At 40.9% G+C, this 12149-nt stretch overlaps 2 protein-coding genes across 8 annotated transcripts in view; one reads left to right on the top strand and one right to left on the bottom strand.

The window, feature by feature from the left end:
- Positions 1-12149, bottom strand: part of LOC133541975 (rap1 GTPase-activating protein 1-like) — a 397810-nt gene that overhangs the window by 189435 nt on the left and 196226 nt on the right. The gene's annotated exons all lie outside the window — the stretch shown is intronic.
- Positions 10210-12149, top strand: part of LOC133542024 (dual specificity tyrosine-phosphorylation-regulated kinase 4-like) — a 61143-nt gene continuing 59203 nt past the window's right edge. The window contains exon 1 of one of the 2 annotated variants that reach the window (XM_061885813.1): positions 10210-10697. In XM_061885813.1, the coding sequence (XP_061741797.1) occupies positions 10368-10697 (330 nt within the window). In that variant the 5' untranslated portion in view covers positions 10210-10367. The remainder of the gene's footprint in view (positions 10698-12149) is intronic. The other variant, XM_061885823.1, reaches the window with a different exon arrangement.

Below are 12149 nucleotides of genomic sequence, written 5' to 3'. Positions count from 1 at the left end.
GGTGTACCATCTCACCTCTTGCTTTTACAATGGCTATGGAGGTCATCATCCGGCCGTCTAAGTGGGTGGTAGGAGGTCAAAAGATTAAATCCGGTCTTCGACTTCCCCCCATCAGAGCCTATATGGAGGATATGACCATCCTCACCACAACCAAGGCGTGTGCTAGGCGGCTGCTGAACAAACTGCAAGAAAACATCCAGTGGGCCCGGATGGAAATAAAATCAAGCAAGTCCAGAAGCATCTCAGTGGTGAAGGGGAAGCTGATGGAACATCGATTCTGTGTGGGTGAGGAGGCTATACCAACAGTGTCTGAGAAGCCTGTCAAGAGTCTTGGGCGTTGGTATCATGCCACCCTCAAGGACACGGGGCAGGTGGACCAGCTCAAGCAGGATACTATAACTGGCCTTGAAAACATCGATAAGACCATGCTCCCTGGCCGGTTGAAGCTGTGGTGCCTCCAATTTGGGTTGCTACCCAGGCTTTTGTGGCCTCTGACCATCTATGACGTACCAACCACAAAGGTAGAAAAGTTGGAGAGGATGGTTAGTGCATTTGCTAGGAAGTGGCTGGGTCTTCCCAAATGCTTCAGTAACATCGGACTGTATGGAAGAGGTGTTCTGGAGCTTCCTGTTTCCAGCCTAGTGGAGGAGTTTAAGTGTGCAAAGGTAAGGCTGGAAAGGACGCTAACAGAGTCTCGTGACCCATGCGTTGCCCAAACAGCTCCTACCTTGGTGACCGGAAGGAAATGGACTGCAGCTGCAGCTACTCTGCAAGCAAAGGAGGATCTTAGGCACAGAGACATCATTGGCCTCGTGCAGCAGGGAAGAGAAGGCCTTGGCCTTAGTGAGAGCAGACCGTTGTGGCATAATGCGGCTCCAGCTCAGCGACGACGGCTGGTTGTAGAGGAGGTACGTCGGCATGAGCAGGCAGCAAGATGTGCAAAGGCTATCTCACAAGTTAAGCAAGGACAGTGGATGAGCTGGGAAGGAGTCGAGAGGAGAAGGCTCTCATGGAGGGAGCTGTTGGGCATGGAGGCAGTTCACATCAGCTTCATCTTACGCTCCACTTATGATGTCCTTCCCTCCCCCTCCAACCTCAAACAGTGGTATGGAGAGGACCCTACATGCCCCCTCTGTCCATCTCCAGCTAACCTCAAACACATTCTCGTTGGCTGCAAGACAAGTCTGTCACAAGGGCGCTACACCTGGCGGCACAACCAGGTTCTGAAGTGCCTAGCAGCCACGTTAGAGGCCAGAAGAGCGAATATCAATGGTCTGCCCCCGCCAAAAGTACATCCTACAGCCACAAGAGAGTTCATCCGAGAAGGTGCAGAGTCTACCAAAGGCCATAAAACAGACATAGGCCAGCTCGGAAGGGCTCGTGACTGGAAAATGGCGGTGGATCTTGATCAAAAGCTCTGCTTTCCTTCAGAGATAGCCATGTCAAACCTCAGACCAGACATTGTGCTCTGGTCCTCCTCACTGCATATTGTGTATATAATAGAACTCACGGTTCCCTGGGAGGCTGCTGTGGAGGAGGCATTCGAACACAAAAGCCTTAAGTACACCGAACTGGCAGCTAATGCTGAGCAGAATGGATGGAAAGCCAAGGTCTGCCCAGTGGAAGTTGGCTGCAGAGGTTTTGTGGGCCAGACAACAATCAGGCTGCTTAAGGACATCGGATTTCGAGGCCAAACCCTGCGAAACACCATCAAAGCCCTCTCAGGAACAGCAGAGACAGCCAGTCGGTGGCTGTGGGTGAAAAGGAGAGACACCATCTGGGGATGTAGTAAGACCTACATCACATAATGGTTAAAAGCAGAGGGGGTCTCACCTGGGACGCCAGGTGTTGCCGATGAGCCCTCTGGAGGTGTCGTGGGCCTATCATTGAAACGACAGTGAAGGAGGGTGCCCACCTGATGACCCCAATGAAGCTGACAGCCATTACCCTTCCTCCTCTCTGCCCCCCATCTTGCAATCCCACCCAACCAGGTCTAACACCACAACCGCTCTGAGGCAGCGCTGAAGGAGGTAGCCTATTATTTCCACTCTACTCAGGTTATCTTGTATCATGGGATTGTTCTATCTAGTCCTAAAATTGAACCCACTATTTTATTTAAAGACTGAATTGCAATAATAAGATTTTTTTTGTCAAAATAAAGCCAAAAATTAATTTTTTTGTGGTCCACTTTATTTAGAAAATTATCAAAAAGTACTTAAAAAAATCAAAATACATGTTACCAGTACCCAAATATTGGTATTGCGACAACATTTTAATAAACGTAAAGACATAACAGACAAGTTCGGACGACACACGGCCCGAATGGCAAAAAATATTGGAAAAGTAAGTGATTTGTGACCACTTTTTCAGTTACAAATAACGTTTTCAATAATACCGGTACTAATAAACTGTAAATGTTGAACTGTTTTGTTCTTACCTTCCGTCTCAAGACAGTCCGTCTGCAAACTTACTCCGCTGTCACTTCTGTTTTGTCCGTCGCATTCTTTATGGTTTGAGGTTAAGTTGTGTCATATTTATTTGTTGTGGCTTTTGCAATCGTGCTGTAGCTGAAAGTTAAAGTACAGTACTCTATGATATTTTCTTGTGGCATCTGCATTTGGTATGACCTTTTATATTCGCCATTTTTGTTTGGATGACGCTACCGATGGACAACCAGGCCACACAGTTAACGTCATTATTATTAAAAGGGTTGAACTTCATATAAAGTCAGACGTTTCTAAATCCTATATCTTTTTTTTTCCATTATTGATAAAATCTATATATTACCTTTGAAATCGATGTTGGATCAATACCCTTCTTCCGGAAGGCAAACTTGCTGAGCAGTGATCGAAATACTGGACATTTCTGAATATAAATGAATTTATCTGTATAATTATCTATCGTTACACCCTTAATTGGTACTGTTTTTTTTCTATTTACCATCATAAGACACTTTTTATCTTACTGTAAACATCCGGTGACTGAATTGCCCGTTTATGACTGTACCATCTACAATTTTTTACAGCGTACGTAAAGAATGTCTCTTATAACCATAGGCAGATTTATACACTGTATTTTTAATTGTTATATTACTGCGATGTGGACATCAGTGAAAACGAGTTCAACACTCGTTATCTACATGAACAACAGGGACGTGCGGATCAATACTGAAATATCAATGTGGAGGGAGGTGTGGCCAACTCGCCTGCAGGAGCAAAGGTCACCACCTCTGTCTATGTTGTTGAGGACGAGCACCATCGGATGGGGGCTGGACAGGTGCTGACAGCGAGACACAGCTGACAGGTGATTAGGTTTCCCAGGTGGTACGTGTTAATCTAATCATCTGTTGTCTTTAACAGTGAGCGGCCGAGAGTAGGGGGGGGAGGATACGGACGTGACTGAAAAGTCACGTTGTGCGAGAGAAAGACCTTGATGAAATCTATGTGCATTAACACCTTTGTTAAAAACTGCACGCTTGGCTCCTGTGCCGTGTCTACAGTGGAACTGATAGGAAGCAACTTCCACGATCAATAACGCCGGTACCAAGTATTTCTGCTCTAATATCATTCCTCATATCAAAATATCACTACTCAGTGCGAAAAAAAGTGACTAAACATGTAAATGACGAAAAGTGTCAATGTTGAACACTTTTGTTTACAACGTGTTCGGTATTTTCACCTTAAAGGCCTACTGAAATGAGATTTTCTTATTTAGACGGAAATAGCAGGTCCATTCTATGTGTCATAGTTGATCATTTCGCAATATTGCCATATTTTTGCTGAAAGGATTTAGTAGAGAAAATCGACGATAAAGTTCGCCACTTTTGGTACTTCCTGAAAAAGCCTCGCCTTTACCGGAAGTCCCAGACGAATACGTCGCAAGTGTGGGGGCTCCTCATATATTCACATTGATTTTAATGGGAGCCTCCAACAAAAACAGTTATTCGGACCGAGAAAACGACAATTTCCCCATTAATTTGAGCGAGGATAAAAGATCCGTGTTTGAGGATATTGATAGCGACGGACTAGAAAAACAAAACAAAAAAAAGAGTTAAAAAAAAAAAAACGCGATAGCATTAGACGCATTCCGATGTTTTTAAACGCATTTACTAGGATAATTCTGGGAAATCCCTTATCCTTCTATTGTGTTGCTAGTGTTTTAGTGAGTTTAATATTACCTGATAGTCAGAGGGGTGTGTCTACGGCCGGGTGTTGACGCGTAGTGTCTCAGGCGAGTCGAAGGCAGCTATGGACGACACAAAATCAGCTTTTTTCCGGTAAGAACTGACTTTTTAACCACAATTTTCTCACCGAAACCTGCTGGTTGACATTTGGTCTGGATCCATGTCTGCTTGGCCGCGCTGTGATCCATAATAAATTTTCACCTCCGGGAATTTTAAACAAGGAAACACCGTGTGTTTGTGTGGCTAAAGGCTAAAGCTTTCCAACTCTTTCTACTGTGACTTCTCCAATATTCATTGAACAAATTGCAAAAGATTCAGCAACACAGATCTCCAAAATACTGTGTAATTATGCCGTTAAAGCAGACCACTTTTACCTGTGTGTGCGCATAGCGCTCACACTTCCTAAAACCCTGTGACGTCACGCGAACACGTCATCATTACATGACGTTTTTAAGACGAAACTCCCGGGAAATTTAAAATTGTAATTTAGTAAACTAAAAAAGCCGTATTGGCATGTGTTGCGATGTTAATATTTCATCATTGATGTATAAACTATCAGACTGCGTGGTGGGTAGTAGTGGGTTTCAGTAGGCCTTTAACATGGTCATGTAACTGAATCGTGACGTACTTTTTATTCTAACATTAAATCAGTGGTTTAAATGCTTTATCATGTTACTTATTTTATTTTGTTACGGTTTGATATGCCATTTCCGTATATATTTTGTTTGGTTTTTTCTGTCGTTTTAGCTTGATTATATTGTCATTCCCATAACATGATCCATGTTAAGCTGAAAATACTGAAGGTGTTGTAAAAAAAAAGCGTTCAACATTGACACTGCCTCATTCACAAGTTTAGTTACTTTTTTTTTTTTTACACCGAGTAGCGATATTTTGATATGAATCTCAATATTAGAGCACAAAGACCCGGTATCGCTGCGATGAGGGAGCGACTTGTCCAGGGTGTACTCTGCCTTCCGCCCAGCTGAGATAGGCTCCAGCACCCCCCACGACCCTGAACGGGACATGCGGTAGAAATGGATGGATGGAAGACCTGGTATCGGCGTTATTGATATTTCAGCATCGATCCGCACGTCACTGTTGTTCATGTAGATCAGGAGTGTTGAACTAATTTTCCCTGACGTCCACATCGCAGTAACGTAACAGTTACAATTACAGTGTATGAATCTGCCTATGGATTTGATCATTATAGGTTATTATAGATATTGTGTTCGTACGCTGTAAAAAACTGGCAATTCAGTCACTAAATATTTACAATAAAATATAGTGTTTTTTAACCACATATAACAGTAAACAAACAAACAGTACCAATTAAAGGCCGACTGAAACCCGCTACTACCGACCACGCAGTCTGATAGTTTATACATCACTGATGAAATCTTAACATTGCAACACATGCCAATACGGCCGGTTTAGTTTACTAAATTACAATTTTAAATTTCCCGCAGAGTTTCTTGTTGAAAACGTGGCGGAATGATGACGCGTATGGTGACTCGTGCGCGTGACTTCTCGGGTAGTTGCGGACATATTAGCCCAGCACCACACACGGCTAAAAGTCGTCCCATTTAATCGCATAATACACAGTATTCTGGGCCTCTGTGTTGCTGAATCTTTTGCAATTTGTTCAATTAATAATGAAGACTATAAAGAATAATGCTGTTGGTGGAAAGCAGTGGATTGCAGCTGCCTTTAGCACCGAAACACAGCCGGTGTTTGTTTGTTGTGAAGATTTAACACAGAGCGGTCAAGCGAACATGTTCCTCTACGTCAACCAGCAAGTTTTGGGATGGGAAAATTGTAATATTAAGTCGGCTCTTACCGGAGACTTCAGTGGATTATGCTACCTCATCCTGCAGCTCAAAAAGGCAGCTGTGATCTTGGCTCCTCCATTGGCTTCTCTGAGAGACACTGGCGTTCACCGCAGCCATCCAACTTTCAGGTATGACTTTACAATCTCACTAAAACACTATTAAAACAATAAGCAGATAAGGGATCTTCCAGAATTATCCTAGTAAATGTGTCTAATTATATCTGAAACGCTCACACTGCCGTCGCCTGGAGCCGTCGCCTATTCTTTTTCTTTTTAGTGCCTCACTCTAACTTTCCTCATCCACGAATCTTTCATCCTCGCTCAAATTAATGGGGAAATCGTCGCTTTCTCAGTCCGAATAGCTCTTGCTGCTGGAGGCTATGATTATAAACAATGTGAGGATGTGAGGAGCCCTAAACGCGTGACGTCACGTGCACATCGTCTGCTACTTCCGGTAAAGGCAAGGCTTTTTTATTAGCGACCAAAAGTTGCGAACTTTATTGTCGAGGTTCTCTACTAACTCCTTTCAGCAAAAATATGGCAATATCGCGAAAGGATCAAGTATGACACATAGAATGGACCTGCAATCCCCGTTTAAATAAGAAAATCTCATTTCAGTAGGCCTTTAAGGGTGTAATGATAGATCATTATATCGATAAATTTGCTTATATTCAGAAATGTCCCGTATATCAGTCTGTGCTCAGCAAGTTGGCCTTCCTGAGGATGAGTATTGATCCATCATCGATTTGATCAATAGTTATCAAGTATTATAACACAAATATACCAATTTTGAACGCAATAGCGTTACAACAGAACAAGCCAACTATTTACGTAACTCGATGTGTCCTACGTCATCTTTAAAAGCACATTTCTCTAAGTTTCGATTGAGACACATCATTACAGGAAACTATTATTATTATTATTATTAATATCCCTGTCTAGCCACTCAGGGATATCATACTGTTCAGTTAGAGATGAGCGATAACAATTTCTTTCCGATACGCTACTGAGGCATTCAAACTGGTATTGGCAATACCGATCAATGCCGATAATTTGTGATGTACCTAATGTGTCTGCTGACATTTAAAACGTTGATTTTTTCATCTAATAATATAGCATAAAGAATGCAGTTGTTTGTGTATTATTAGTATTTATAACATGTTATTTGTTTATCATGTATAATTACTATATATTATTTTGTATTTATTTATTTCAAACTCTGACATTGGAGTAGTGGTGGGAATAACAATATAGACAAGCTAAAATGACAGATAAAACAGGACAAATATATATTTAAAAAAAGGCATTTCAAACCATAACAAAAGAAAATAAGTAACATAACAAAAACATTTAAATTACTGATGTTAGAAAAAAAGGTAAATCACGATTCAGTTACATGACCATGTGAAGTTGAAAATACTGAACATGTTGTAAACAAAAGCGTACAACAGACTGCCTCATTCACAAGATTAGTTACTTTTTTTTTTTACACCAAGTAGTGCTATTTTGACATGAGGATCGATATTAGAGCACAAAGACCTGGTATCGGTGTTATTGATATTTTAGTATCAAACCGCACGTCACAGTTGTTCATGTAGATCGGGGTCGTGGAACTCCTTTTCAATGACGTCAACATCGCAGTAATGTAACAGTAAAAATTACAGTGTATGAATCTGCCTATGGATTATCATTATAGATTATTATAGGTATTGTGTACGCACGCTATAAAAAACTGGAAATTCATTCCCTAGATATTTACAGTAAAATATAGTCTTTTTTTGACAACATATAACAGTAAATAAACAAACAGTACCAATTAAGGGTGTAACGATAGATAATTACATCGATAAATTTGCTTATATTCAGAAATGTCAAGTATATCAGTCTGTGCCCGGCAAGTTGGCCTTCCAGAGGATGAGTATCGATCCATCATCTATTGCATCAATAGTTATCAAGTATTCTAACACAAATATACCAGTTTTGAATGCATTAGCGTTACAACAGAACAACCCCACTATTTACGTAACACGACGTGTCCTACGTCATCTTTAAAAGCACATTTCTCTAAGTTTCGATTGAGACACATCATTACAGGAAACTATTATTATTATTATTATTATTGTTAGTTGTCTTCTTTCTACCCTGTCCAGCCACTCAGGGATATTATACTGTTCAATTAGAGATGTGCGATACCAATTTCTTTCCGATCCGATACTGATGCATTCAAACTGGTATTGGCAATACCGATCAGTACCGATAATTTGTGCAAATGTACCTAATGTGTCTGCTGACATTTAAACGTTGTGTTTTTCAAATAATAAAATAGCATAAAGAATGCAGTTGTTTATTTATTATTAGTATTTATAATCTAGTATGTGTTTATTATGTTTAATTAACAATTATACATAATAAACAAATAATAGATTACAAATAATATTAATAACAATAATAAATGTATTCTGTAATGATGTGTCTAAATCGAATCTCAGACAAATGTGCTTTTAAAGATGACGTAGGACACGACGAGTTACGTAAATAGTAGGCCTGTTCTGTTGTAACGCCAATAGGTTTGAAATTAGTGTATTTGTTTTAGAATACTTGATAACTCTTAATAAAATCGATGATGGATTGATACCCATCCTCCGTAGGGCCAACTTGCCGAGGACAGACTGAAATACTTGACATTTGTGAATATATGCAAATTTATCGATATGATGATCTATTATATCGATAAATTGTACTGTTTGTTTATTTACTATTATATGTTGTTCAAAAAAGACTTCATTTGACTGTAAATATCTAGTGACTGAATTGCAAGTTTTTTACAGCGTGCATACACAATATCTATAATAATCTATGATGATCAAATCCATAGGCAGATTCATACACTGTAATTTTAACTGTTACATTATTGCGATGTGGACGTCAGTGAAAACGAGTTCCACGCCCCCGATCTACATGAACACTGACGTGCGGATCAATACTAAAATATCAATAATGCCAATACCAAGTCTTTCTGCTTTAATATCGATCCTCATATCAAAATATCGCTACTCAGTGTAAAAGAAAAAATAACTAAACTTGTGAATCAGGCAAAGTGTCAATGTTGAATGCTTTTCAGTATTTTCATGTGAACATGGTCATGTAACTGAATCGTGACTTACTTTTAATCTAACATCAAATATAAATGTTTTTATTATGTTACTTATGTTCATTTGTTGTGGTTTGAAACGCCCTTTTCGTATATATTTTGTCCTGTCTTTACTGTCATTTTAGCTTGTCTATATATATTTATTTCAGCCACTAGCCACTACTTCAATATCAGAGTTTGAAATAAATACATCATTTTTTTATTATATTTTATTTTAATCTTCTCTTTTTTTTCTCCCATTCCCCCCACCTGTATCTCACCTTTTTTGTAAGGGGCGCTGGAAGCCGGCAGACCCGTCAGAGATCCTGTTCTGTCTCCCTGTAATGTTTGTCTGATCTTGAATGGGATTGTGCTGAAAATGTATAATTTTCCTGAAAGAACTCTCCTGAAGGTATAAATAAAGTACTATCTATCTATCTAATCTAATCCAATGAAAATAATATATAGCAAATATACATGATAAACAAATAATATATTTTATATACTAATAATAAATAACTGCATTATCTATGCTATGGTTTGAGTTGAAAAACGCAACGTTTTAAATTTCGGCAGACACATTAGGCACTTTTGCATATATTATCGGAATTGATCAGTATTGCCGATACCAGTTTGAATGCATCAGTATCGGATCGGAAATAAATTGGTATCGCACATCTCTAATTGAACAATAGGATTTGAAATGAGACAAATAACAATAATAATAATGCTTAATTGTTTCCTGTAATGATGTGTCTCAATCGAATCTCGGATAAATGTGCTTTTAAAGATGACGTCGCATACGTCGAGTTACGTAAATAGTGGGCTTGTTCTGTTGTAACGCTAATGCGTTCCAAACTAGCATATTTGTGTTAGAATACTTAATAACAATTTGTATAAATACATCAACCCGCCACAATTATTGTCTTAATTAAAGAGTGGTGGTGAGTTACCAATATGGCAACAATAATCTTCGATTAACAACATTGCGTCACCAACAAGTGCAGTTTTGGCCGAGACGTGTGACGTCACTGACGTGCCGGCCAAAGGCCGCCAGCCCCTTGGAGAGATCGTGACGCCGCAGCGAGCGTTTATTACAAATGGCGGCGTCAGCCGTGACCCGAAAAGAAACGCCGTAAGCAGGCTGACTCGGGCGGAGTCCGCCAGACGCACACACCGAGCGCGGACGACGCCCTTAGAGTCCGCGCGGTCGTGTCACGCCAAACATGTTTTACTCACACCAGCCCGCTTTTACCATGACGCCCATCTTCAAATTGCCCCGAAAACTACAACGCGGGAGCGCGCGCACCTATGGAGGCCCGGATGAGGGCGGCGGGCACTTGGCGCGCGGCGCGCTCCCGCCGCAGGACGTCGCCGCAGTGTGCGAGAGCCAGAAGGAGAACGAGGACAAATGTGGCGGAACCAAGCCTGCGCAGCAATTCGAGCCGCTGGTCAAGAAGAGGCACCTGAGGGCCCCTCCGACCCCAGCGTCAGAGAAGATGGCCCGCGCGGGCCCGCCGGAGAGCGACCCAGAGTCGAATAAGCAACAAAACAAGGTTTGTTCTACTCCTAATACACACTTTGTACACAATTGCACACGTCAACACTACTTGATATGCGGACCAAAAACGAATTGTCGATTTAGCTGATAACAGATCGACTAAATACGATCCTCAAATCAAAACATCAATACTTCTAATACCTTAGTTCAAACTTTTTTCCACCAAGGGGCCGCATACCAAAAAGAAAGTACACTGCAAAAATAAAATAAAAATACTTATTCAAATTAAACATCCATATATCTGCTTGGACTTATCCAAGGTGGGGTCGCAGGGGCAGCAGCCTAAGGAGTAGAGAATATTGAGGGAATTGTGAGTGAATGGAGTTGTGCATCTGGAAGTGCTGCCATGTTTGCAAGTTAGCAATGACTTCGACTATTACGTTAATGTTAGTAAAAGTGTCATTAAAGTTTTTGTTGAGTTCTGATCCATTGCATTGATTGAGTTCAAAATAGTTAGTCCTATATATATTAGGGGTGTAACAGTACACAAAAATTTCTGTTCGGTACGTACCTTGGTTCAGAGGTCACGGTTTGGTAAGAAAACAACAAAATTTAAATTTTTTGTTTATTTACCAAATTGGCAAAATCTTCCACCAAAAATATTTTTCTCAGTGGAATATTTGATGTGAAGTAATCAGAACCTTGGGCATAGGGCTGGGCGATGTATCGATACATGCGATATATCGCAGGTTTGAAAATGACTATATCGTAATATTCGAGTATACGTTCTCACGCAGTTGCTTTTAGCTGTGGGCATTACACTACAGGTACTTCCCACTCCTCTTTGTGTCTCCTTCTCACAGACAGCGAGCGCACATTCTTACACATGTCACAGACTGTCACGTCATACGTCAAATACGTATACGCCCTTGCCCACCAGCGAGGGAGCAGCGTGGCTAACGTTAGCTGTGATGCTAGCGGACTCGGAGGTGCTGATTCTCATCCCAGTCGAGTGGTAATACGATAGAAAGAAGGTGCAAATATGGTAACAAATAGTGGTGCAACGGATCAACATTGATCCATGATCCGTTCGGATCAATATCTTCGGTTCGGCACACACGTGATCCGCGGTCTGATTTATAAAAAAATAAATAAAAAAAAAAAAAGGTTGTTCGCACAGGGTGGTAATGGCGAGTGGACTAACGGAGGAACTTGAATGCCCCGGGCCATTTCATCGGTGTTTTTATAGGTGCAGACTCCATTGTGCATAACGAGGGTTTTAAACACATGCTGAAAGTGTGTCAGCTACATTACGACATCCCGTCGCGCACCAACTTCAGTGATAAGATTTTGACAGATTTTTATTACCAAGAGAAGAAAAACGTTGTGGACGAACTATCCCGAGCGTCATCTGTTGAGCTCACGACAGAAGGGTGGAGGTCCAGGCGAACTATGTGACGATAAGCGCTCATTTCATCCCCGCAGAGTGGGAGATGAGAAGACACGC

Source organism: Nerophis ophidion, linkage group LG02 (assembly GCF_033978795.1).
Source record: "Nerophis ophidion isolate RoL-2023_Sa linkage group LG02, RoL_Noph_v1.0, whole genome shotgun sequence".
NCBI classification, from domain to species: domain Eukaryota; kingdom Metazoa; phylum Chordata; class Actinopteri; order Syngnathiformes; family Syngnathidae; genus Nerophis; species Nerophis ophidion.
The sequence above is the reverse complement of the archived record's forward strand: the minus strand, read 5'-3'. Positions and strand labels throughout refer to the sequence as shown.